The sequence below is a fragment of the Anopheles coustani genome, chromosome 2 (assembly GCF_943734705.1).
Source record: "Anopheles coustani chromosome 2, idAnoCousDA_361_x.2, whole genome shotgun sequence".
Taxonomy (NCBI): domain Eukaryota; kingdom Metazoa; phylum Arthropoda; class Insecta; order Diptera; family Culicidae; genus Anopheles; species Anopheles coustani.
Window position 1 is genome coordinate 26999826 of NC_071289.1, and position 20418 is coordinate 27020243.

At 46.8% G+C, this 20418-nt stretch overlaps 5 protein-coding genes across 6 annotated transcripts; 2 read left to right on the plus strand and 3 right to left on the minus strand.

Annotated features, from left to right (window-relative positions):
* Positions 1 to 42: 42 nt before the first annotated feature.
* On the plus strand, positions 43 to 3235 carry LOC131264166 (sodium channel protein Nach). The gene is made up of 10 exons (XM_058266454.1): positions 43 to 236; positions 331 to 528; positions 643 to 757; positions 835 to 1040; positions 1122 to 1254; positions 1352 to 1470; positions 1587 to 1741; positions 1826 to 1995; positions 2850 to 2964; positions 3123 to 3235. The coding sequence occupies exons 1-10, from the start codon at positions 43 to 45 to the stop codon at positions 3233 to 3235; spliced, it is 1518 nt and encodes a 505-aa protein (XP_058122437.1).
* An 849-nt stretch (positions 3236 to 4084) lies between these two features.
* Positions 4085 to 8712, minus strand: LOC131267532 (translocation protein SEC62). Its single transcript, XM_058270435.1, has 5 exons — positions 8478 to 8712; positions 7624 to 7762; positions 6791 to 7461; positions 6434 to 6723; positions 4085 to 5685 (listed from the first exon to the last, which is right to left on the minus strand). The coding sequence occupies exons 1-5, from the start codon at positions 8511 to 8513 to the stop codon at positions 5586 to 5588; spliced, it is 1236 nt and encodes a 411-aa protein (XP_058126418.1). The 5' UTR covers positions 8514 to 8712; the 3' UTR covers positions 4085 to 5585.
* Positions 8713 to 9395: 683 nt separating this feature from the next.
* LOC131267536 (dnaJ homolog subfamily C member 28) lies at positions 9396 to 10742 on the plus strand. The gene is made up of 3 exons (XM_058270440.1): positions 9396 to 9465; positions 9549 to 9670; positions 9735 to 10742. The coding sequence occupies exons 2-3, from the start codon at positions 9581 to 9583 to the stop codon at positions 10740 to 10742; spliced, it is 1098 nt and encodes a 365-aa protein (XP_058126423.1). The 5' UTR covers positions 9396 to 9465; positions 9549 to 9580.
* A 91-nt stretch (positions 10743 to 10833) lies between these two features.
* LOC131267521 (trifunctional purine biosynthetic protein adenosine-3) lies at positions 10834 to 16728 on the minus strand. Of its 2 annotated transcripts, XM_058270420.1 has the most exons (7): positions 16315 to 16728; positions 15591 to 16233; positions 14631 to 14885; positions 14338 to 14560; positions 13990 to 14137; positions 12607 to 13630; positions 10834 to 12522 (listed from the first exon to the last, which is right to left on the minus strand). In XM_058270420.1, exons 1-7 carry the CDS (start codon positions 16507 to 16509, stop codon positions 10940 to 10942), a joined length of 4071 nt encoding a protein of 1356 aa, XP_058126403.1. In that variant the 5' UTR covers positions 16510 to 16728; the 3' UTR covers positions 10834 to 10939. The 2 variants fall into 2 exon arrangements, with proteins under 2 accessions (XP_058126403.1, XP_058126402.1); XM_058270419.1 differs by having other exon boundaries at positions 10834 to 13660.
* A 713-nt stretch (positions 16729 to 17441) lies between these two features.
* LOC131267534 (myb-like protein J) lies at positions 17442 to 19972 on the minus strand. Its single transcript, XM_058270437.1, has 3 exons — positions 19610 to 19972; positions 19130 to 19452; positions 17442 to 19041 (listed from the first exon to the last, which is right to left on the minus strand). The coding sequence occupies exons 1-3, from the start codon at positions 19664 to 19666 to the stop codon at positions 18270 to 18272; spliced, it is 1152 nt and encodes a 383-aa protein (XP_058126420.1). The 5' UTR covers positions 19667 to 19972; the 3' UTR covers positions 17442 to 18269.
* Positions 19973 to 20418: the final 446 nt, after the last annotated feature.

Genomic DNA, 20418 nt, shown 5'->3' on the forward strand with positions numbered 1-20418 from the left:
TTTTCTACAAAGCATAAGTCCTACAAAACAAAAAGAATCACCATGCGCCAAACGCTAGGGTCGAGTGTCACGGAGGAATACGGCCGCAACGTGCAGCAGACTGCCCCCAAGGGACCGTTGGGATGGCTTGTGCGGCTTTTCAAATCCATTAGCACATTCGTGCTGATCTTCCTCGAGCAAGGGGCCGTCCACGGTGTTGCACACTTGGGAAAACCCTTCCTGCACATTGTGGAAAAGTGAGTACGGGATGAGAAAACTGGGAAAAGGCCACGGAGGTTGGTGTGAAGTGAGGCTATGACGTCACTACAATTCCTTCCGTTTTTGGGACAGAATTTTCTGGTTCTCGCTGGTCGTCATCGCCCTGTACTTCTCCGTTGTGCTGAGCTTCGTGTCCTGGGAACGCTACCAGAGCCATGCAACGGTCGTTGCCATCGAGAAGGACCACTACTACTGGAACACGTCCATGCCCAGTTTGACGATCTGCCCCATGAGACGCATTTACAAACCGTATCTGCAAAGTTACTGCAAGTATGTTATTCAAACACCGCACTGGTGTTTGTCTTTACACTGAGTTACAATACAATTTTTCAAAATATTTTCGTGGAAAAAACCACAAAAAACCCCCCGCTTATCAAACGGAAGTAAGAATGGTATAACAGATCAGGACGAACAGGCGGAACTGTTCGAGTTCCTCGAATCGTTGGCCAACTCGTCATTCTTCAACTTTGAGGACATCAAGCACAGTGAAAAAGTCGATGTAAGTTAATACCCTGGCGAGGGGATTTTTCCCAGATTATATAGCCTGTTTTTGCCACTCACTTCGCCGTGTGATAGAGCCTTTTGGAGATGCTACAAATACGGCCGGAGAACTACATGAACCTGATCTATAATCTGACCCGTGACCTGACCCGCATAGACGACACAGAGTTGCGTGTCCGGACCCAGAGTAACCTTGAGTTTCTTCGGACCTACCAGACGCTGACTGAGTACGGTATCTGCTACACCACCAACAGCTTTATTTCGTCCAACTTAACGGCTAGGTAGGTTTGTGCCAGTACTTATGTGAAATTCGTGTTTCCTTGTTCTTAGTTTGTTCTCAAACTAACGGAAGTTTATTCAAGCTTACTATTAACCGGAAAACAGCTCCCAGAGGATGAATTCTACTCGACACGAATCGTGCACACCGTACGCTTTGGCAACCTTTTCGACGGAGATATTACGTACAGTTTTATCGGCTTTGAACCACCCATTTCGGTAATTAGTTACTTTTGCATATGTTTGCAGGAAAAAGGGGGTCTTTTAAAACCTCCGATTTTACCCGTTTATACCTTTTACCTAAACCCTTTTATAGATTTTTTATCACAGCCCCTACGAAACGCTCAACATAGCCAAGTTTCAGCCGATGACGTCCGAAGCGCACGAGTACGAAACGTTTTCCATCGAAATTGTCACAACGAAGGATTTCAAAGAGTATGAAACTGCTATCGGCCAACTCTTTGCCGGCCTGAGATTGGAAGCTTGTTACAGTAAAGCACCCACAAACTGGTTTTCATATCTGTCACATTTCTTCCTTGTTTTCTACGCAGAGATACCACCATCTCCCAGCGCGGCTGCCGGTTCACCTACGAGTCCAACCTGACGCACTACTCGATCTACACCAAGGACATCTGCCTGCAGGAATGCCGGATCCAGATGGCCTACAAACTGTGCGGATGCATACCACATTTCTATCCTAATCCCGGTTAGTGATTCCTTCCGGCACTCAGTGGCTTGCAGTGCTTTCGGCAACGCATACATTCATTGCAATCTTTTTCCTCCCTCCCAGCTGGCTCCAATATGAAGAAAGTGTGTCACTACCGGCAGTTGATGAAATGCTTCCCACGCTACCAAAAACTGTTCCTGGAGTTTCAGGAGGATAACAACGACAACAAGGGCATTCCCTGCTATTGCGAGCAGAACTGTGTCGGTTCGAAGGTTATCATCGAAAACAAACAGGTACAGCTTAAACTACGTGTTGTTAATTTTATAAATTTAGTTTTTTTTTTTTAAGAAAGAACAGAAGACGGCCTGGCCGTATTGCTTAAATTTAGTTTTTGATATTAACGAAATTCATCAAAATATTACGTTTACAATTATATTAGGATGTGTAATTGTAGCTAAGTGCCAGGAAATAAAACGACGTTTTTCATATTCTCTTTAAAATCCATACATCCATAACTGCACTAATTGTACGATTAGAAAAACATAAAAAATTTAACGGAAAACAATTACAACATACTGAAAAGTATGTTCTATAACGGTTTTCCCGGACCGCAACATAAAAATTTGAAGAAATGAAGCTTAGAATTTACACTGAAATAATAAATAAATTTAGTTTTTTAGATATAAATTCTTTGTGCAATCACGAAATCAAACTCATTGGAATCTGATGTTTCGCAACAATGTATCTTTAAGGGTTCACACAACACGTTGCTGCTCGGTCAGAGTACTTGCAATTCATTAGGGAAATCAAGTACCTCGTGCCGCGCAGTGGACGCATTTGTCGCTTCCTGAAAATAACTCGCCAGTGAAAATATGCATTTGAATCTGTGAACAGGAAAGTGCATAACGAGATGTAACTCGATGAGCTCAGAAAACCTCCCGCACGCTATCGCGACTAACAAACTAAAATGGCACGAAAAGCACGTTCCGGTAGGATTTATCTCGTGCACTTCACCATCGGGAGATAATGCAACCACTCAAACACCCATCGCCAAACTCACGTCCTTCACACTGTTGTTTAACACCCCCTCGTATATGCTATTGCAATTGGTTTTTCATTTTTTCTTTTTCATTGTTTTTCTTTGCAGGTCCTCAAACAAACGCAAAAGCTCATCGGAAGCATCGGTGGACTGGTCGTCATGAAGCGGTATCCGTTGGTGCGCTTCAGCCGCCAGCTACTATTTACCTTCACCGACCTACTCGGTCAGTAGAGCTTGCTGTCTCGTTTGCTTTTCCTATAATCGACACCCACGTGTCGGATGTCCGCTCCGCAAACCGGATAACCGCACGGAAGTGAAATTGATTTTCAGCTTTTAATTCAGATTTTCTCCCCTTCTGTCCTTTTTTTCCTCCATTTCCAGTGTCCATCGGGGGGACGGCAGGCTTTTTCCTCGGTTTCAGTGTGCTCGGAATGGTGGAGATACTTTACTTTTTCACTCTACGCCTACTGTGGTACATTGTTGGGCGCCGTTAAAATGAAGTTTGGTTTAAACTCAAACGAACCGGCCCCGGGGAGTGATACCCACTCGAACTTTTACCATCCGCACACCGCCCTGCCATCGTTGGGGCACTGACCAATGCTACACATGACATGCGTTTTGAAATAAAACTCTTATCTCGGTCTGCCATTGCGAGCTAACCATTGAAAAATACTCACGCGTTTTTTTTTTCTTTCGTTCTGGATGCTGTGACACTAGCGAGCACCGTTTCCCATTCTCATCTTTTTCCCGCTCGATTCACGCTTTACAAAACATCCCCCGAACTACCATCGCGATCGAAAAGCCTCCTGTGGGTAGTTTTCATACCATAAAGTTTATTGAATATAACCGTATCTAAACTTGCACACTACGAAAAACTAAAGATTTCCGTATAATTATTCTTGTCGTTTGCACTTCCGTTTACGTTTCTCTCTGTTACACCTCTGTTTGATTATTTGTTTATTGGTTACTTTCCCATACCCACATGAAATCACTCGAGTGCCTGCTTTTAAGCCCCCGCGGGAGGTCGGGTTCTACAAAGGGGGACTATGTTCTCTAAGAGGGATGATTTGTGTTTGTCTTCACTCGGGGAGAGGGATATTGACTACGGACAATAAATTAATAATTTGTTTCGTTTGTTTCAACGCGGATTCTTATGGATGGATTCTAGCTTCCGGGTATACTCTTTCCAGAGTGCCGGTAGTAGAAAATAACTTTAAACCGTTTATTAACACAAGCACACACACACACATCCGGGACGAGGATGCGTGCGATTCACGTAAGATTAACGTTCAGCATCTCCATCGGTCAGTTGTGTGTCCACCGTTTCGCGGTTTGTCTATCACTGTCTCGAACTTGGTGGCGAAGAGGATCGCCAATCGATTCGCGAGTGTCGGCTGTGTTCAAACTTTTTTTTGTTTTCAGTTTTAGATTGTTTGGATGGGTTTTTTTGTAGTTGTAACCCCTAGCACGACGTCTCCTAACCTTTCCGACTTTACAAAAATGCACAAATGGTTCGATTGAAGAAAGAAAAAAAGGCAGTTACAAAGGCACCAAAAAATCAACCAAAGCGCGGAAGTGAGGTCGTGATAAGCGGACGCACATAACTCACTGCTAGATGGGGGGAATTGTGGGGTTGGCGAGTGATAATGCGGAGCCGGGCCGTCGCCGGGACGCTCTCGGGTGGATTTTGAGTCGACTTTTTGCTGTTTTGTTTCGGATTCGCTAATGCATTTTTGATGGATTACGGTAATAGAGGCGAAGCCGTTTAGAGCTATTGAAAACGTTTCACAATTTGGGACTGATCGTATCGATTGAATGTGTGATCTAGCTTTTCCTGTTCTACACTAACATTTTAACTTCGTCCGGCTTTACACACTATGATCATTATAATTTACTCGCTAAATATACACTCATCCCTACCAAACACAACATCAGTTGCATAAAATAATGTCTCTCCTAGCTGCCTCGGTAGCAAATGCCATAGTGTGTCCAGATCTTCAACTCATGTGACAAGTATAAAGGTAAGATTTCAGCCTGTAATAGTGTTAAGGACGTCACGTCATCAAATTAGTGTTCATTAGTTTTTCTGTTCAAATCCAGCACCGAACGCATCATCTGCTTTGGCGAACGGCAGTACAAACCACATGCCACAGTCCAGTGCACTTGTGGCCACAAGTTTGGCAAAATTCTAGTTACCACATCCCAACAAAAACACACAATCACTCCACGCGCTGCCAAGATCGTATTCTACCAACGATCATTCTTAAACCTCGCCTCGCCTGAAACTCAGCTGCTGATAGGAAGCAGTAGCCGAAGCACACAGACACAGCGGGCCCCTCCTGCTGTTGATACCGCGTGTGCCAGCGCCGGGGGGACCATTATCAAATGTTCGGTAATAACTTTAGCCCAGCGCGTGCTGGACCAATCGCTTCACCGGAGCCGGCTGCAGCTAGCAGCCTACCGACTAATCGGCCCCGGTGCCGGCTGCAATCCGCGCTCGCGCTAGAAAACAGGGCGTCTGGGTAGTCGTCAGGCATACACCGAAGCGGCCGAACATTTAGTATTTTTAATTCCAGTTATGAGCCCGTTCATAGTTTGTATAAAGATCCCAAAAACGGTTGTGATGATGATGATGATGATGATGACAATGATAGCGATGTTGGTGATCATGTTGAAGTGTGCCTCAGTGTGTGTGTTTCTTCGTTTTGTTTCTGTTTTCCGGCGCAAAGTAAATACTACCACGTGGCCTGTTTTTTGAGTTATTTGATTTTTAATGTTTTCAACAGAAAATCGTCTATGAGAGCGTGAGAGAACGATCAGTAGGTCTATTGTGTTGATGTTTATTTAGGAGGTGTCAACCTCGTCCGGTTCCACCATTTCGAAGTCTTTCCCCGTCGAGGAGCGTTGCGAACCTTCGGAATCGCTCTCTGATGGTGTAGCGGAGCTAGAACGGTTACAGGAAAGAGGAAAACATTGATTGCAGACCAGTAATTTTGTTTAACACATAATGCATTTTGCTGAACAAAGGACGGAAAGCATCAAAAATTTTGCAAGACTTTTCCCAACGGAAAGCACATATGTAGAATTATATGAAAAGGAAATATCAATTAATGATTTGGAAACTATGCCATGCCATTAAACATATTGGTTGTTTAGACATTTTTCTAAGAATGTGGGATGAATTCTATAATTTTTACTAATTGTATTCAATTGTTCAAAATATATTAATAGAAACTTTGAATCGTTTGAAGCAGAATAAAACATATCTGACACAGCTCATAGATACGCAGACGATATATATAAGCTCTTGTGGATCAGATTGTTCTGTGAGTTGCAAATTATATTGCAATATAGAAAAATAAGTTTAAGAAATAAAATAATGGTAGCAATAAGCTATAAATATGGTAAGAAAACGTTTCCTCGCTGCGAAAGCAAACCCAAAGGGTTGCAAATATAAGCGAAAAGCAATAAAAAACAACAAATAGAACCTCAAAAATGAAATCAAAAACCCATTAAAGATTAGATTTAAAATTTCAAAAATACACCTAATACCAATGATGGTTTAGTTTTACTTTTATGCAGTGAAACAAGATTACCATTTGTACAGAAACAAATCAGCACAAGATGAACAAGACAACAAACAGTTTCGTTTTTCACCACCCTCTCCCGCTCATTGCATTCCACAAACTCACTTTTTCTCTTCATAGATCGTCTCTTCCACGGTTACGACTGGCGGGGCAGGAGGAGCAGGAACCGGTGGTGGCTCTTTACCGGCTCGTCTTCGTAGGCCTTCGGTTTCCGCCTTCGGCGTCTTTTTGCTGGCGCTTTCCGCGTCTGTGTCACGTTCCTTCACCTCGTCGATCGTCGGCGGGATGCTGGTTCCGGTGGGTTCCTCCTCGTCACCGCTGTTCTTATCGCGTTTTCGACTTTTTTTCGACTTTTTACCCTTATCGCTGCCCAGTTGGCCATCTTTGTACTCGTGCTAGAAATTGTAAGAAGTTGTCAGCTGTTGCGCAAACATTTCTCGGGAGTAAATCGTCTAGACTCACATTGTACAATGGCCAGAAGGAGGCGAAAAAGCCGACGTCCTCGGTTAGGTTTGGCAGAAGCCAGAAATGATGCTTTCCTCCGGTAGCTACCCAGATTAGACAGAAGATAATGCAACGCAGTACGACCAGGCCGAGGATGAACACCAAAAACCCGGCCGCCGCTATGCTCAGATAGTAGACACCCTTTCGCAACAGCGGTGGCCATAGCGGAAACAGACAGATCACGATAGCGCCCACCACCAGCAGCGCCCCGAAGATCCAGTAGTGCATGGGAATCGGATCGTACAGCCAAACGTACGCCTCGTGTCCATCGATGAACAGCTGTTCCGGGTGCATCTCTAGCCGGATCTTACGCTTTCTCTTTTCTGCCACCTCCGCTGTTACCTTCTCCACCTTGCTGCCCTCGGCATGGCTGCTCTCAGCATCGGTGGCGCGCTCGTCCTTTACAGATGCTGCTCCCTTACCACCTCCAGCGTCCTTGCCGTCCACTGCCTTCTTACTACCCTTCCCGCGCAGCTCCTGCTCGCTAACCGGGACCTTTCGGGCGCGGTGGAAAAATTTGTGAAACAGCATATCCCCCATAAAATCGATTACGGCTTGCCGGTGAGGGAAGAGACAGTTGTCTCCCTGAGCAAACTTTGACGCAAGCAGTGCATCGACAGCTTTGATGGCTAAAAGTAAAAAAAAAAAAGATAAAATACGTCAACAACGAAATGCGACAAGATGGGTGATGGAAACAAAACAAAGCAATTATCGTACGGCACACTACGACGCCATTTGACTGTTCGCGTACTTGAGACAACAAAGTACTAAGCGGAAGGGGATTCACCTACCAGAGAAATATTCCACGTTGTGATTCAAAAATTTGGTCTTTTTCGTCGGTACGTTCGATTTGAGCCATTTCGCCACCTTGTACTCCTCTTTGGAGGCTTTCTCGATATCCTGCTCTGATCCTCCGGGTCCGGTGTACTCCTGAAGGGATGAAAAATAGTAAACAAAATATGTGCATCAACGTCAACGACACGACAGCACCAATTGGAAGTAATTGAGCAAACGATTATCGTCGTCATGGAGCGCAACAATTGGATAGTGTAGCATAAAAACGCTTCCACGATGCTGCCACGAAAATAATATCAAGAGCAAATGCGGCACGCGCGCCCGAGATAAGTATTTGTTCAGGTGATGCACTGGCCTCCTTCTTCTTCTACTTCCCAACAGTTCTCGCACCATCACTCAACCGAATCCGAGCCAGTGACCTCTTTTTATTCTTCTGCGTAGCAAAAAAAAACCCTCGGAGCGACCAACGGCGTCTGGAGAGGCCCCGTACAAATCCACACCCATCTCGATTTGTTCACGATCAATCAGCTTACCAGCCGACGTAGTAGGCCAAATCAATTAGTGTAATAATCGGGCGGGTTTGACGTAGTATAGGCGATCGGCGACAAGAAAAGGGGACGTAAACAGAAAAGTAAAAGGGGTTAAACGATGGAGAAAACTTTCTCCACAAGTCCTATCTGACACGTTGACCCACTGTACCACTCTACGGGTTGATGGCTGGCCAAAGAACACGTTTGGAATTTACACAACATTACGCGCTTATCAATCCGCCAAGCAAAACACTAAATAAAGCCTTGACCTTTCGTCGCACAAGCGTTTGGGGAGGGTGAAGACGATCCAAGCCACTTACATCCTTCCGCTTCTTGGCACGTCGCTTTTCTGCCATCGTGTCACGAGAACCGACGTCTGTTTGCTAACACGAATCTGATATCGCTTTCCGATAAACCTCCTGCCCTATAAAATTGTTTTGTAAACTGTGTTGCTGTAGCCACTTTCCACGTCTACTTCCACGAAACGGCCAGCTCGCGCAGACCGAAAGTTTTCTTTCACTCCGACGTAGAAAGTACTGTTCCGTCGTCGTCACTTCTTTTTTGCCAATTATCAAGGTGGAATGTTCGTGCAGGTAAATGTATACTCTCAACTTCAATTGACAGTGCGGATTGTTTACCACGCCATTAAGGTCCAAAAAGAATGAATGCCACAAAAAAACAACTTATTTGTGATACTTAAAATACCAATAACTACCTTTTTTAAGTAACTATAGCGTCTCCAATAATTCTAGATAACTTTAAATTCCGATCAATTCAAATGTTTTTGTAAATATCGTTACCGTACCAACTGATGTCAATGTAAGAAGAAAGAAATAACCTGCAAATATGTGCGATCCTTTTTATTCACTGTCAACTTGTCATTTTGCATTCGAATCGAACCGGTTCGTAAAAAAGAAACTCGTTCGAATAATTCGAATTAAAAGTTTGAGAACATTTACAGCATTTATCGAAAAAGTCACCAATTTAATACGCAAATCTTTCGGTTTAGCAAACAATTTTCACAATTTTCTTGTAAGTAAGTATTCCAGTAAAAATAGTGGAAAACAGCACAGAAAAGGACCCTTCGTGAATTCGAACCGATTCACTAGCGAATTGTCAGCTGTTTTTTGTTATTGTTTGAAACTTCTTGCAAATCAGTCTTTTTGGACTTTAGTTGGTCCTTAAACTGGGATTGTTAGTGTTACGGCTATTGGAATTCTTGGTTCGTTATCAATTCTAGTAAAACTAAATTGTAACTTTACATTTTTTTTTAACAAAAACACGTCACTCAATAAACCAGCTTTCAAGGTCACAGCGCCGGTCTGTTTGTTTGTTTTGATGTTGTTATTTTTTTGGTTTTTCAACAATTCCTATCGTTTTCCTTCCATTAGGGTTCACAAAACGGTCGCTGTATCGCTATACAATGTATGCTTACCGACTATTGCCCGGTAGTGTTCGATGCAAAATATGTTTCGTTCGAATGTTCCACACGCGCCGAGGTGAATTATATAACGTGAGTAATACGAACTTTACTTCATAGTCATCACAATCTATTCAATCTTGCTTTTGCCTTGCAGAAATGCTATCGCCTTCTTGGCGTTTCCGAGCAGTCCGATCAGAACACGGTCCGCCAGGCTTATCTGACGCTGGTGAAAAAGCTTCACCCGGACAGTGGCCACCCGGAAGCGAGTGCAGAAAAGTTCCAAGAGGTAGATTCAGCCTTCCGTGTACTGCAGGAGAAGTTCGCCAAAGCTCGCCGCGGAATCGTTGAGGACCTGCAGGAACAGGTCAAAATCTTCGACATCAAACACACGGCCCCCCAGCACCGGCAGTACCTTAGCTTCGATGGCATTGGTTTCGGTACGCCGGCACAACGCCAGAAGCAATACCAAGCGGTCCGTGCGGTGAAGGCACAGGAGCGCGTCCTTGAACATCGGCTCTCAAAGGCGCAGGCATCGGAAACTGCTCTAATGAAGAAGGGGGACTACTTTAAGAAGCATGAAATCAAAACCAAATACGGCTACGACCGGGTCATAGAGGACCTGATACAGGAGGCGATGTCACGCGGCGACTTTAGTAATCTTTCTGGTTTCGGCAAACCTTTGCCGGATCATCAATCGCAGAATCCTTACGTCGATTTTACCACGCACAAAATTAATAAAATTCTGCTGGACAATGGCTTCACGCCGGAGTGGATTACACTGCACAAGGATATTCGAGAGGCGATCGGTGGCCTGAGGGACGATCTACAGCGAGCACGCGCTAAACTTGGTCCCGTTCCTCTTACTGTGAATGAGGAACAGCAGTGGGAAAAGGTACTCGAGGAGCAGCAAGACGCCGTCTTGCGTGTGAATAAAATGATCGACAAGTTCAACCTGATCGTACCGATGCTAAGCAAGCAGATGATCCGCCTCAATCTGGAACGGATGAGTGAGGAGTTGCTCCAACAAGGGCCACAGAAACTCCCTTCATCTAGATCGGCGATAAAAGAGCCACCGACGAATCGCTATGACGTGAAAAAGGATGATAACGAGCCAACAACTGCGTCCAGTTTAGCAGGATTTATTAGTTCATTGTTTCGGTAGAAATATAATATAGTATTTAAAAAAAGGATAACAAACGTTTCAACAAAGGTGTTGCAGTCCGCCTAGAACGGTCCTCCTTTGAGAGTTTCTAATTTCGGGAAATTCATCACTCATCTTTCAATTTGACAAATTCTTTGCTTACACGCTACCTGTTCAGTTGGTCATTTTGCTAATCGTCAACATTGGTTATGGTTGTCCTAATTCCATACCACCTGACCTTCCCCGCTGAGAGTTACTGTTTGATTCGCTACCAAACGAAGTGCCTCCGGATACGCACGATGCTCCGCCCGGTGAATCCGTTCCGTAAGCGTTTCCTCCGTATCGTTCCGTAGAATGGGCACGCGGTGTTGCAGAATGATAGCACCGGTGTCGACTCCTTCGTCGACAAAGTGTACCGTGCAGCCAGACTCCAGGTCACCGGCCGCGAGTGCCTGCCGTTGCGCATGGGTACCCTTGTGTTTAGGCAGCAGGGCCGGATGGATGTTGATCAGCTTTCCTTTCCACCGCTTAACGAACGCTTCCGAGAGGATTCGCATAAACCCGGCCAGACAAACCAGTTCGATACGCGCTTCGACCAGCGCTTTCGAGACGGCTTCGTCGAAAAGTTCCCTCGTCGCGTAGTTCTTGTGTAGGATCACCTTCGATGGGATGCCCGCCTTGGCGGCACGTTCAAGGCCAAAGACGCCATCCTTGTTGGAAACCACCAGCACGATCTCACCCCGAATGCCGAAAGCGGTGTTGCGCGTTGCATCGATCAACGCCTGCAGGTTACTTCCGGAGCCGGAAATCAGTACGGCGATACGTTTCTTCGGCAGGGTGCAGGTAACCTTTGCCTGCTGGAGCGTCTCCTCGAACCCGTGCACAATCACCCGCCCACCGAGAGGATCAGTTCGCCTCACGATTGTACCAAGCATTCGACCTCCGAACGGTTCCAGGCGCTCCAGTACCGTGTCTCTATGTTCCGTGGGCACAACGAGCATCATCCCGATGCCGCAGTTGAACGTGCGCAGCATTTCCTCCGCCGTAACATTACCCGCACGTGCCAGCCATCCGAAAATGGGAAGCACATGCATTTCGGCCAGATCGAGAAAGGCGGCAACGTCGGCCGGTAGTACTCGGGGAATATTCTCCGTAAACCCACCGCCGGTAATGTGCGCCAAAGCTTTCACAAGGCCATCCTCAGCGAGAAGTGGTTGCAATTCCCGAACGTAGATCTTCGTGGGAACGAGCAGTTCCTCGGCGAACGTTTTACCGGTCGCACTAAACGGGGCCACATCGTTCAGGGTAAGTCCGTTGAACTCGAGGATCTTATGCACCAGGCTGAATCCATTGCTGTGTACTCCACTCGATGGAAGCCCGATGATCACATCCCCCGGGCAAACGGTGTCCACTTTCGGCAGCATCCGGCTTTGTTCGACAATCCCGAGTGAAAACCCGGCCAAATCATACACACCGGGGGCGTACATACCCGGCATTTCTGCAGTTTCTCCACCGAGCAGCGCACTTCCGCCCTGCCGACAACCCTCTGCGATTCCTTCGATCACCTGTGCGGCCACCGGGACATTCAGTTTCCCGCAGGCGTAGTAGTCAAGGAAGTTTACCGGATCCGCACCGTTACAGATGATATCGTTGACGCACATGGCCACCAAATCGATTCCGACCGTTCCATGTCTATGCGAGTCCTGGGCGATCTTCAACTTCGTCCCGACACCGTCCGTACCGAGCACGAGAATGGGATCGTTCAGCTCCCTCAGTGCAGCATCACGCAATCGGTACAACCCTCCAAAGCCACCCAACCCTCCCATCACACCAGGGCGATTGGTAGACTTGGCGAATGGTTTGATCTTCTGCACCAGATCGTCACCGGCCGTTATGTCAACGCCACTGTCCTTGTACGAAATCGATGACGCTGTTTTCGCTGATCCACTCGATGGTTTGACCGGGAACTTGTTACGATACGGTGCAGCCGAACGCTCGATCGCTACAGAGAAATTGTGCACCACAACCTGCTGTTCGGTAGCGCTCTTCCTGGGGGTTACTTTTCCCAAAAGCACCGCCCCTTGTCCAGCCAGCTTTTCCTTCCACGTTCCATCGGTTCCATCGACGATCAACACCATTCCAATGCCGCAGTTGAACGTACGCAACATTTCGCACTCGGTTACGTTTCCGGCGGCTGCTAGCCAACCGAAGATCGGTGGAATTACCACCTCACTGAAGTCCACCTCCACTGCGAGCTCTTTCGACAGGACACGGGGAACGTTTTCCACCAGCCCACCACCGGTAATGTGCGCCAGTGCACGCACCGTATCCGTCTGCCTTAGCAACGGTAGCACCGGGGCCACGTAGAGCCGCGTCGGGGTAAGCAGTTCATCGCCAAAGCTCGAACAATCATCCTCACCGAACGGAGCACGATCGGTCAACTTTGTGCCAGTCGTTTCGAGGATTTTATTCACTAAACTAAACCCATTACTATGGACGCCGCTCGACGGGAGTCCGATTACGAGATCGCCGGCCTTAATCCGATCCACTCGGGGAAGAATCTGGTCCGCTTCAACCACTCCCACGCAATATCCGGCCAGATCGTACTTTCCCGGTGCATACATTGATGGCATTTCGGCCGTTTCTCCACCGAGCAGGGCACAGTTTGTCTCCCGACAACCCTCCGCGATGCCCTTCACGATGAGGGCCGCCGTTGGAACCTCCAGCCGACCGCACGCTATGTAGTCGAGGAAGGCAAGTGGTTCCGCACCGGCACAAAGGACATCGTTCGCACACATCGCCACCAGATCGATACCGATCGTGTCCCAACAGTTCAGCGCCTCGGCAATCTTCAGCTTTGTTCCAACACCGTCCGTGCCTTGGACGAGAACGGGATCTTTGTACCGGACCTGTTTTCCATTTCGATCCTTGTAGGTAACCTGCCGAAATCGAGATTGGATATCATATGTCGCTTTAGTAGTAATTCATTGTAAAACAGTCATAATATACGGGTATGTCATTGTAACGCAGCGTGTAACGCATTCAATAAATTAATTTTTACAAAAAGTGAAATCTTTACGAATATCCGTTTACTGCCTTGGAGAGTTCATCTTTATCGATTAATATTTTTTCACCAATTAAATTTGTTTAATGAAAAATTGGCGATAAATCAGAAACTGGGACGCAATAATTATTTTAAAAAAACTAATTCGGCCTTTGCTTCACTACTGCAGAATTTGTTTTCATTGCTCTGTTTTTATCTACTTACATCATTTAGACGAAACAGTCCCCCGAAACCTCCAAGCCCTCCAATAACGCCGGGCCGGTTCGTTCCACGGGCGAGCGGCTTAATCCGTTGTACAAGTGCATCGCCGGCATCGATATCGACGCCGCTGGATTTGTATGAAAGACTCAGACTGCAACGAAAGAGACCGTGCGTGAATTACCTGGCCACAAACCCAACCACCTGTCTGTACACTAATGGCAATGAATGAATCTGTTTTTTTTTTGTAAGTACACGAGTACATGTTCCAATTATTATTCCCTGTGAACGTAAGGGAGTTTATTTTCGCAATGGGTCAACACACACACACGAAACTAAACCGGATGAAATTACTGTTTGAAAGCTTTCTGCGCAATGTCCAACCGATGCTGCGAACCCTCAAAGTTGATCGTGCTGCAGGCTGCCGTGGCGAGCGCTGCCGCCTGTTTGAGGTCACTGTGGAGGACCACTCCGATCAGCACCCTGCCGCCGTTGGTAACGAACTCGTCGCGATCATTTTTCGCCACACCGGAGTGAAAGACCAAATGTTCGGGACGTGCCGCGACAGTATCAAGGCCTGATTTAAGCGGGGAAAAATGGTACGTTAAATAACACGGAAAAAATCAACACAATTAGAGGGCTCTTACCTTTAATAACGCAACCCTTGGTGGATGTTTCCGGATAGCCTTTGCTTGCCATCACCACACCGACCGCGGACAGACCGGCCCGGAACTTTAGGTTGATCTCGTGCAATCGATTATCGCACGTTGCATCCATGACTTCGTACAGGTCGGTCTCGAGGAGCGGAAGGATGACCTGCGTTTCCGGATCGCCGAAGCGGCAGTTGAATTCGAGCGTTTTCGGTCCGTTCGGGGTAAGCATCATACCGGCATACAGGACACCTAAAGGTGAAGCAATAGAGTCGGAAAACAGTAAAGTAATTGTGTTGGAGATATTCGTGCAGTATGAGATGAATTTCAAAATTGTTACCAACGTATCAAAATGCATGGGGAACCATGGCAACCGGTATGAAAATGGTCGAAATGCTGCAAAATACTGCTTATGGATGAATGAATGAACCTAAAGAATTATTTTGTCATTGAAAAAAAGCTTGTTGATGCATTTGCTTACAAAACAATCTAATCTCCAGGGATACGACATAATAAACAGATTTAAGAACGAAACAGAAAAACAACAGCACAGCAAAATACGATCGAAACAAACTTGAATTGTACCGTTTGTTTACCAGAGTATTACTGTTACTACACGATCATCGCTCGATTAAGTGTATAACAGTCTTTTTCCTCCGTCTTATCAATAAAACTAATGGGTCAAAATGCACACAGAGTTTTGCAGCAGAGCGAGTTGGAAAATGGTACGTCATCTCGGCGCTCGGACCAGTGACGAAAAGTATCGTGAACTCCCCGGAATACTTGGATGCCCTACAATCGTGGTGAGTTGTTTTCGTTTTGATTGCTCGATCCATCCTGACCTCTCGAGGACGTGGTTGTACACGGAGAGTCCCTTCTTATCGCTAACCGAGTTCGATTTCATTAGCAACAAAAACAGCAATCGAGAAGCAGCGGTTAGCTACGGCAACGACTTACCGTTGTACTGGATCCCTTCCTCGCGCAATCCATCGACGGCTCGCTGCAGGACCTCCCTCACGACAAGCTCGAGCTGTGCTGGTTTGATTATCGGACAGGGGCAGTAGGCACCCATTCCGCCCGTATTCGGTCCCCGATCCTGATCGAGCAGCCGCTTATGGTCCTGCGCCGGCAGCATCACCCGCACCGTTCGTGAATCGACGAAGGCCAGAACCGAGACCTCCTCGCCGGAAAGTTTCTCCTCCACAACGACCACCTCACCGGCGGCACCGAACTTTCGCTCGCCCAGAATATCGTCCACGGCGGCGCACGCTTCGTCGATCGATTCCGCCACGATCACACCTTTCCCGGCGGCCAGCCCGGCCGCCTTTACCACCAGCGCCTGGTACGGTGCTTGCCGGATGAAAGCTTTCGCTTCGTTCGCTTCGGTAAAGCTGGCGTACCGGGCCGTTGGAATGCCGTGCCGATGCATGAAATCTTTGGACCAGTTTTTATCTGCCTCGATTTGCGCACCACGTTTGCCGGGGCCGAAGCATTTTACTCCGGCCGCACGCAGCACATCCCCCAGCCCGTCAGCAAGCGGATCTTCCGGTCCGACCGCGACAAGATCGATCTGGTTCCGCTTGCACCAGGTTACGATGGCCTGTGCAGGAAGTAAACACCAAATTAAATCCGTGCAATTACAGACGAACACATACACACACCTAACCTAGTTGTAACTTACATTGAAATCCTTCACGCTTACATCCGACACCTGATGAAGCTTCGGGACGGCCGCAATGCCGGGACTGCCGGGAAGTGCGTACACCGCAGCAACCCGATCGCTGCGCGAAAGCTTCCAGCAGATGGCATGCTCACGGCCCCCACTTCCAATCACCAGCACCTTCTTCTTCGATGCGAAATCACCAACGCTGGCCATGGTTTCCCTGAGAGGACAAACACGCGACACTCGATGCCGCACACTAATTGAGGTTGATTAGAGCCCAAGGCGTCACCCAGGAATGAAGCTAAGTTTAACCCGCGAGCACAGATTAACAGACGATGGGACGTTCTTCAAGAATCAATTGTCTACAGCCGAGTCGCGTCGTTTCTTGCCGCTGTTGATCGTTCGAGTGATCGCACCACTTTGCCGACAGCCCGGCCGTCGCACGGTAACTTAATGCCTACCCATCGTGCCGTGTTCAGCTTCCAAAAACGAGTTCCAGAGCGAGCTAGGCAACTTGTCTCACATTTTCTTACAATTCCTTAGCTTGTAATCTCTTTCTCTCTCTTGGGGAGCATTTGTGAGATGATCGTCTGAGCAAGTCGCTCCACAGCATCCTAGCGCATGTTTAGGTTTCCTAGTGAAGGTAATGAAAAAAGGAATTTGGTAGTGCAAAAACTATAGCGTAGATGAAGGTGACGATCACGATCGTCAATTCTCTCCACGTGGTGCGTTCAATCAATCAAATATGTTATCCTTACTGCACTTTAAACGGTAGCGTTCAATGTGTATGATGGTTTAACGCGTTCCATTTCCATGGAAACATGTTGAGCCGGTGATCAGCCGGTGGATCTGCAACCTTCTGGCTAAACCACCTTTTCATTATCATTAAAAGAAAAAAAAGCACCTTTTTCCTTTAAAGGCACAAAACTTTTGCTAAATACAATTACAATCACATTTTGACTTTCGCTTCTTAAAATTTATCTAGATTTTCTATAGGAAGATAATGAAATGTCTTGAAACCCGATAAAAAAAACTTGTCAGTAAAAACTACTATTCCCAACCCTTCGGATGTGCCTAGTAAGTATGGAGCAAAAAGGAAACAAGTGAAACTAACGACCGATTTAGAGTATTCAGTTGCACCATCATCATTGTTTATAAACGCATATACTACGTACATAACTCATAAAATATAAAAACATGAAAAAAATATATTTTATATGATTGTTGAGGCGCCAATGCATGTATGTGTGTGTGTGTAACATGGAAACACATATCAACATTGTGTCCTTCGTCACTCCCAGGCACGGGACTTTTGACTGGCTACTTGTTGCTCGCGGATTGCTCGTCATCTTTTGCCTTTAACGTTTCCTTTTCTTAAAACCTAAAACCGCTCTTCATTAATCTGGGTCCGATTCTGCCTAACAACAGCCAATTCGTTCCTAGTGTTCCGGTCCCACGTGCATACACAAACAGCAAAGAAACTTAACTTATCGCGAATCATTTTACAACTTTCCGTTATGATACAGTTACTTTCAAACATTTGTGGAGGGGTAGGAAAAAGTTTGCTACGGAAGAGTTTACAGAAAAAAAACCATGTTAATAGGTTTTGCCTGAGTACCTGCACCGGAAAGGGTATGTTAAATGTAAGAGAAGCGTTCGTTAGCGAGCCTTATTGCGGGTTTGTGGTTAAGGTTAGGAGCAAGACAACGTTTTCATCTTGAAAGATTAGAAGAAAACATGGGAGAGGTGTTTGAATAGAATTGCCAGTTTTTCAGCGCAATGTTTCCACAAACAAGTATGGTATGGTGTAAATGTTAAAAATGAAACCGGGAAACCAACTTTATCTTTCGAAACTAACCTATTTTTTATCGGCATGCTGCATGCGCAGGTCGAGATAGCGAAGGTAAGAGGGAAAGTGCCATCTTGATCACTGACCCGGCCACCACTACATATCCTCAACCATCTTCAGCTAGCTACCGCCGCACGTTGAATCCTTGAGAACCGTCCGGTCCAGCTGGTAGACGCAGCACGTGCTGATTGTTGCTTATGTTGGCTCCTCCGTGCCCGACCAGATTGGCGTTTGCCTGTCCATACCCGCCAGTGGCACCAACACCGTACGGGTGGTTCGGGTGAACTCCGGGTGGAGCATGTCCGAGCAGCGGTGCCCCACCGTTAACTTCGGCGAACGATGACGGCCCCCCCTTGGGAAAGAAACCCGATCCACCGGGTACGTTTCCCCCATTACGACCACCGTACATATGTTGGGTGCCCGGTGCAGAGTTTATATGCTGCCCAAAGTGTTGCTGATGCTGGTACGGATGGCCATTGTGCTGCAGATGATGGTGATGGTGTGGAACGTGCGGGAACGCACTTGGGGGATGATGCAGTGGGTGGTGTGGACTGTGCATGGGATGATGCTGGCTTTGGTTACCCATATGAGGGTAGTACATTCCGGCGGACTGACCAGCTCCAGGTGGTGGCGGTGGACCGTTTTGCATCGACGGTGGGAACGTTCCAATGGGCGCCTGTTGCCGATACGGTGGATAGTAACGGTAGGCGTTATTCGCACTGCTATTTGCGGGGTTTCCAACTACACCGACACCACCGACCCCCACTCCACTGTTACCTCCAATCCCATTGTTGTTGCTATTATTATTATTATTATTATTGTTAACATTGCCTATTCGAAGGCCGTTAGTGCCGGTAGAATTCGAAGTTGTCGTCGTAGCTGTTGCTTTCTTTGTCCTACAAGAGAATGAAAGGTTACGTCATTAGACGGTGTGGGATTTAATGATTGACATTTGGATGCTTTCCGATTCCTGCCGATACATACTCCGTTTCCTCTTCATCGTGTGCCGACCCGAGAATACGTAACCGCGCTTTGGCGTACTCCTCCTTGCGCTGGTCGAGCGATTTGATCTGTGTCTTGGGTTTGTTGTCTACCGGACTTTTGCCATCCGTTCCCGCGCTCGACTGCGGACGCTTCAAGATTTGCATTGGTCGTGGCACCATCTTCGGCCGCAATTCGTCTTCCAGCGTTTGCGATAACGTGTCCTGTTGACGCACGGCACTCGTGGAGGCCCTACTGTTTACCTTCGTGCTCGTTCCTGTCGTGTTGTTGGATGTGTTTTTCAATATCGATATGGTGCCGGGTAACTGGACGTCCATCGAGTCCACAAGATAGCAGCGACCGGGGGTGAGAAAAAGCACACACAGCGTCAATTAGTGAACAAGGTCACAAGGGGTGATGAGTTGAGCGGTGTGGCCGCCCTACCGCCGACGGCTGAGCAGTTTCCTTCTTGCTACCACTTACCCGTTCCTCGTCGATCTCTTCCCAGCTGTCAGCAACGTCCGGTTTTTTGGTGGACATGGTCTAAAGCAGGTACTACTGTTTCTCCTGCCAAGGGGTCGTGACTATCGCGATGATGACTTCCGAAATGCAGCAGCAGCAGCAGCAGCAACACAACGCACCTGATCTGGGAATGCGTTCGAATCGTGACTAACTTCAGTGCGGACTGCAACGAGACGTTTTCGACCACCACTTTCAGCACCGCCACCTCCACCACCAACAGTAACACGATTTACTTAGGTAGCTTTCTCCAAAGGCAAAATCTGTTTGCCAACCAGGGAGTCGAAATAAAAATGGGAAATTATTGGAAAAGAAGCAGCAAAATTCTCTGCAAAAATTTCTCGACTGACTCAGTGTCAGTGTCAAAAGTTCCACGACGATGCACCTACCCGGTTCGGTATTCGTTTGGTAGTGGAACGATAAATCCGGTTCAATAAATTCGGATGCCTTTCACAATTTAAATTTCTTCCGTTTTGAAAACCACAATCAATTACTCATAAATATCAAACTGTTTTATAAAGTTGTAGATCAACATATTAGCAATGTTTTAATCTTTGTTGAGTTGTGTTTTTCTTGGATTCATCGGTGGATATCGTATCAGGCTGAAGACTTCAAAATAAATAAAAAAAAGCTTGATTTCCACGATAACATGCATGGGAAATGTAGGACTCAATAGGAATTTATTACATTACGCTTGAGAATCGGCCTAAAAGTCTGCTGTAGGGAGTAAGGACCCCGAAATTCTAAAAGCTTAACCACGAGTTCCTTTTCAG

What these genes read in the sequence shown, in the direction of transcription:
- LOC131264166 (XM_058266454.1), top strand. Translation starts at nt 43, where the DNA reads ATGCGCCAAACGCTAGGGTCGAGTGTCACGGAGGAATACGGCCGCAAC. An exon ending in AGCACAGTGAAAAAGTCGAT is followed by an intron (nt 758 to 834) that starts GTAAGTTAATAC and finishes GCCGTGTGATAG; the next exon opens with AGCCTTTTGGAGATGCTACA. An exon ending in ACATTTCTATCCTAATCCCG is followed by an intron (nt 1,742 to 1,825) that starts GTTAGTGATTCC and finishes CCTCCCTCCCAG; the next exon opens with CTGGCTCCAATATGAAGAAA.
- LOC131267534 (XM_058270437.1), bottom strand. Translation starts at nt 19,666, where the DNA reads ATGTCCACCAAAAAACCGGACGTTGCTGACAGCTGGGAAGAGATCGAC. An exon ending in AAGAGATCGACGAGGAACGG is followed by an intron (nt 19,453 to 19,609) that starts GTAAGTGGTAGC and finishes ATGGACGTCCAG; the next exon opens with TTACCCGGCACCATATCGAT. An exon ending in CACGATGAAGAGGAAACGGA is followed by an intron (nt 19,042 to 19,129) that starts GTATGTATCGGC and finishes ATTCTCTTGTAG; the next exon opens with GACAAAGAAAGCAACAGCTA.
- LOC131267521 (XM_058270419.1), bottom strand. Translation starts at nt 16,509, where the DNA reads ATGGCCAGCGTTGGTGATTTCGCATCGAAGAAGAAGGTGCTGGTGATT. An exon ending in TAAGCGTGAAGGATTTCAAT is followed by an intron (nt 16,234 to 16,314) that starts GTAAGTTACAAC and finishes CTTCCTGCACAG; the next exon opens with GCCATCGTAACCTGGTGCAA. An exon ending in GACTGTTTCGTCTAAATGAT is followed by an intron (nt 13,661 to 13,989) that starts GTAAGTAGATAA and finishes CGATTTCGGCAG; the next exon opens with GTTACCTACAAGGATCGAAA.
- LOC131267532 (XM_058270435.1), bottom strand. Translation starts at nt 8,513, where the DNA reads ATGGCAGAAAAGCGACGTGCCAAGAAGCGGAAGGAT. An exon ending in CCTTCTGGCCATTGTACAAT is followed by an intron (nt 6,724 to 6,790) that starts GTGAGTCTAGAC and finishes TACAATTTCTAG; the next exon opens with CACGAGTACAAAGATGGCCA. An exon ending in ACGATCTATGAAGAGAAAAA is followed by an intron (nt 5,686 to 6,433) that starts GTGAGTTTGTGG and finishes TAACCGTTCTAG; the next exon opens with CTCCGCTACACCATCAGAGA.
- LOC131267536 (XM_058270440.1), top strand. Translation starts at nt 9,581, where the DNA reads ATGTATGCTTACCGACTATTGCCCGGTAGTGTTCGATGCAAAATATGT. An exon ending in GCCGAGGTGAATTATATAAC is followed by an intron (nt 9,671 to 9,734) that starts GTGAGTAATACG and finishes TTTGCCTTGCAG; the next exon opens with AAATGCTATCGCCTTCTTGG.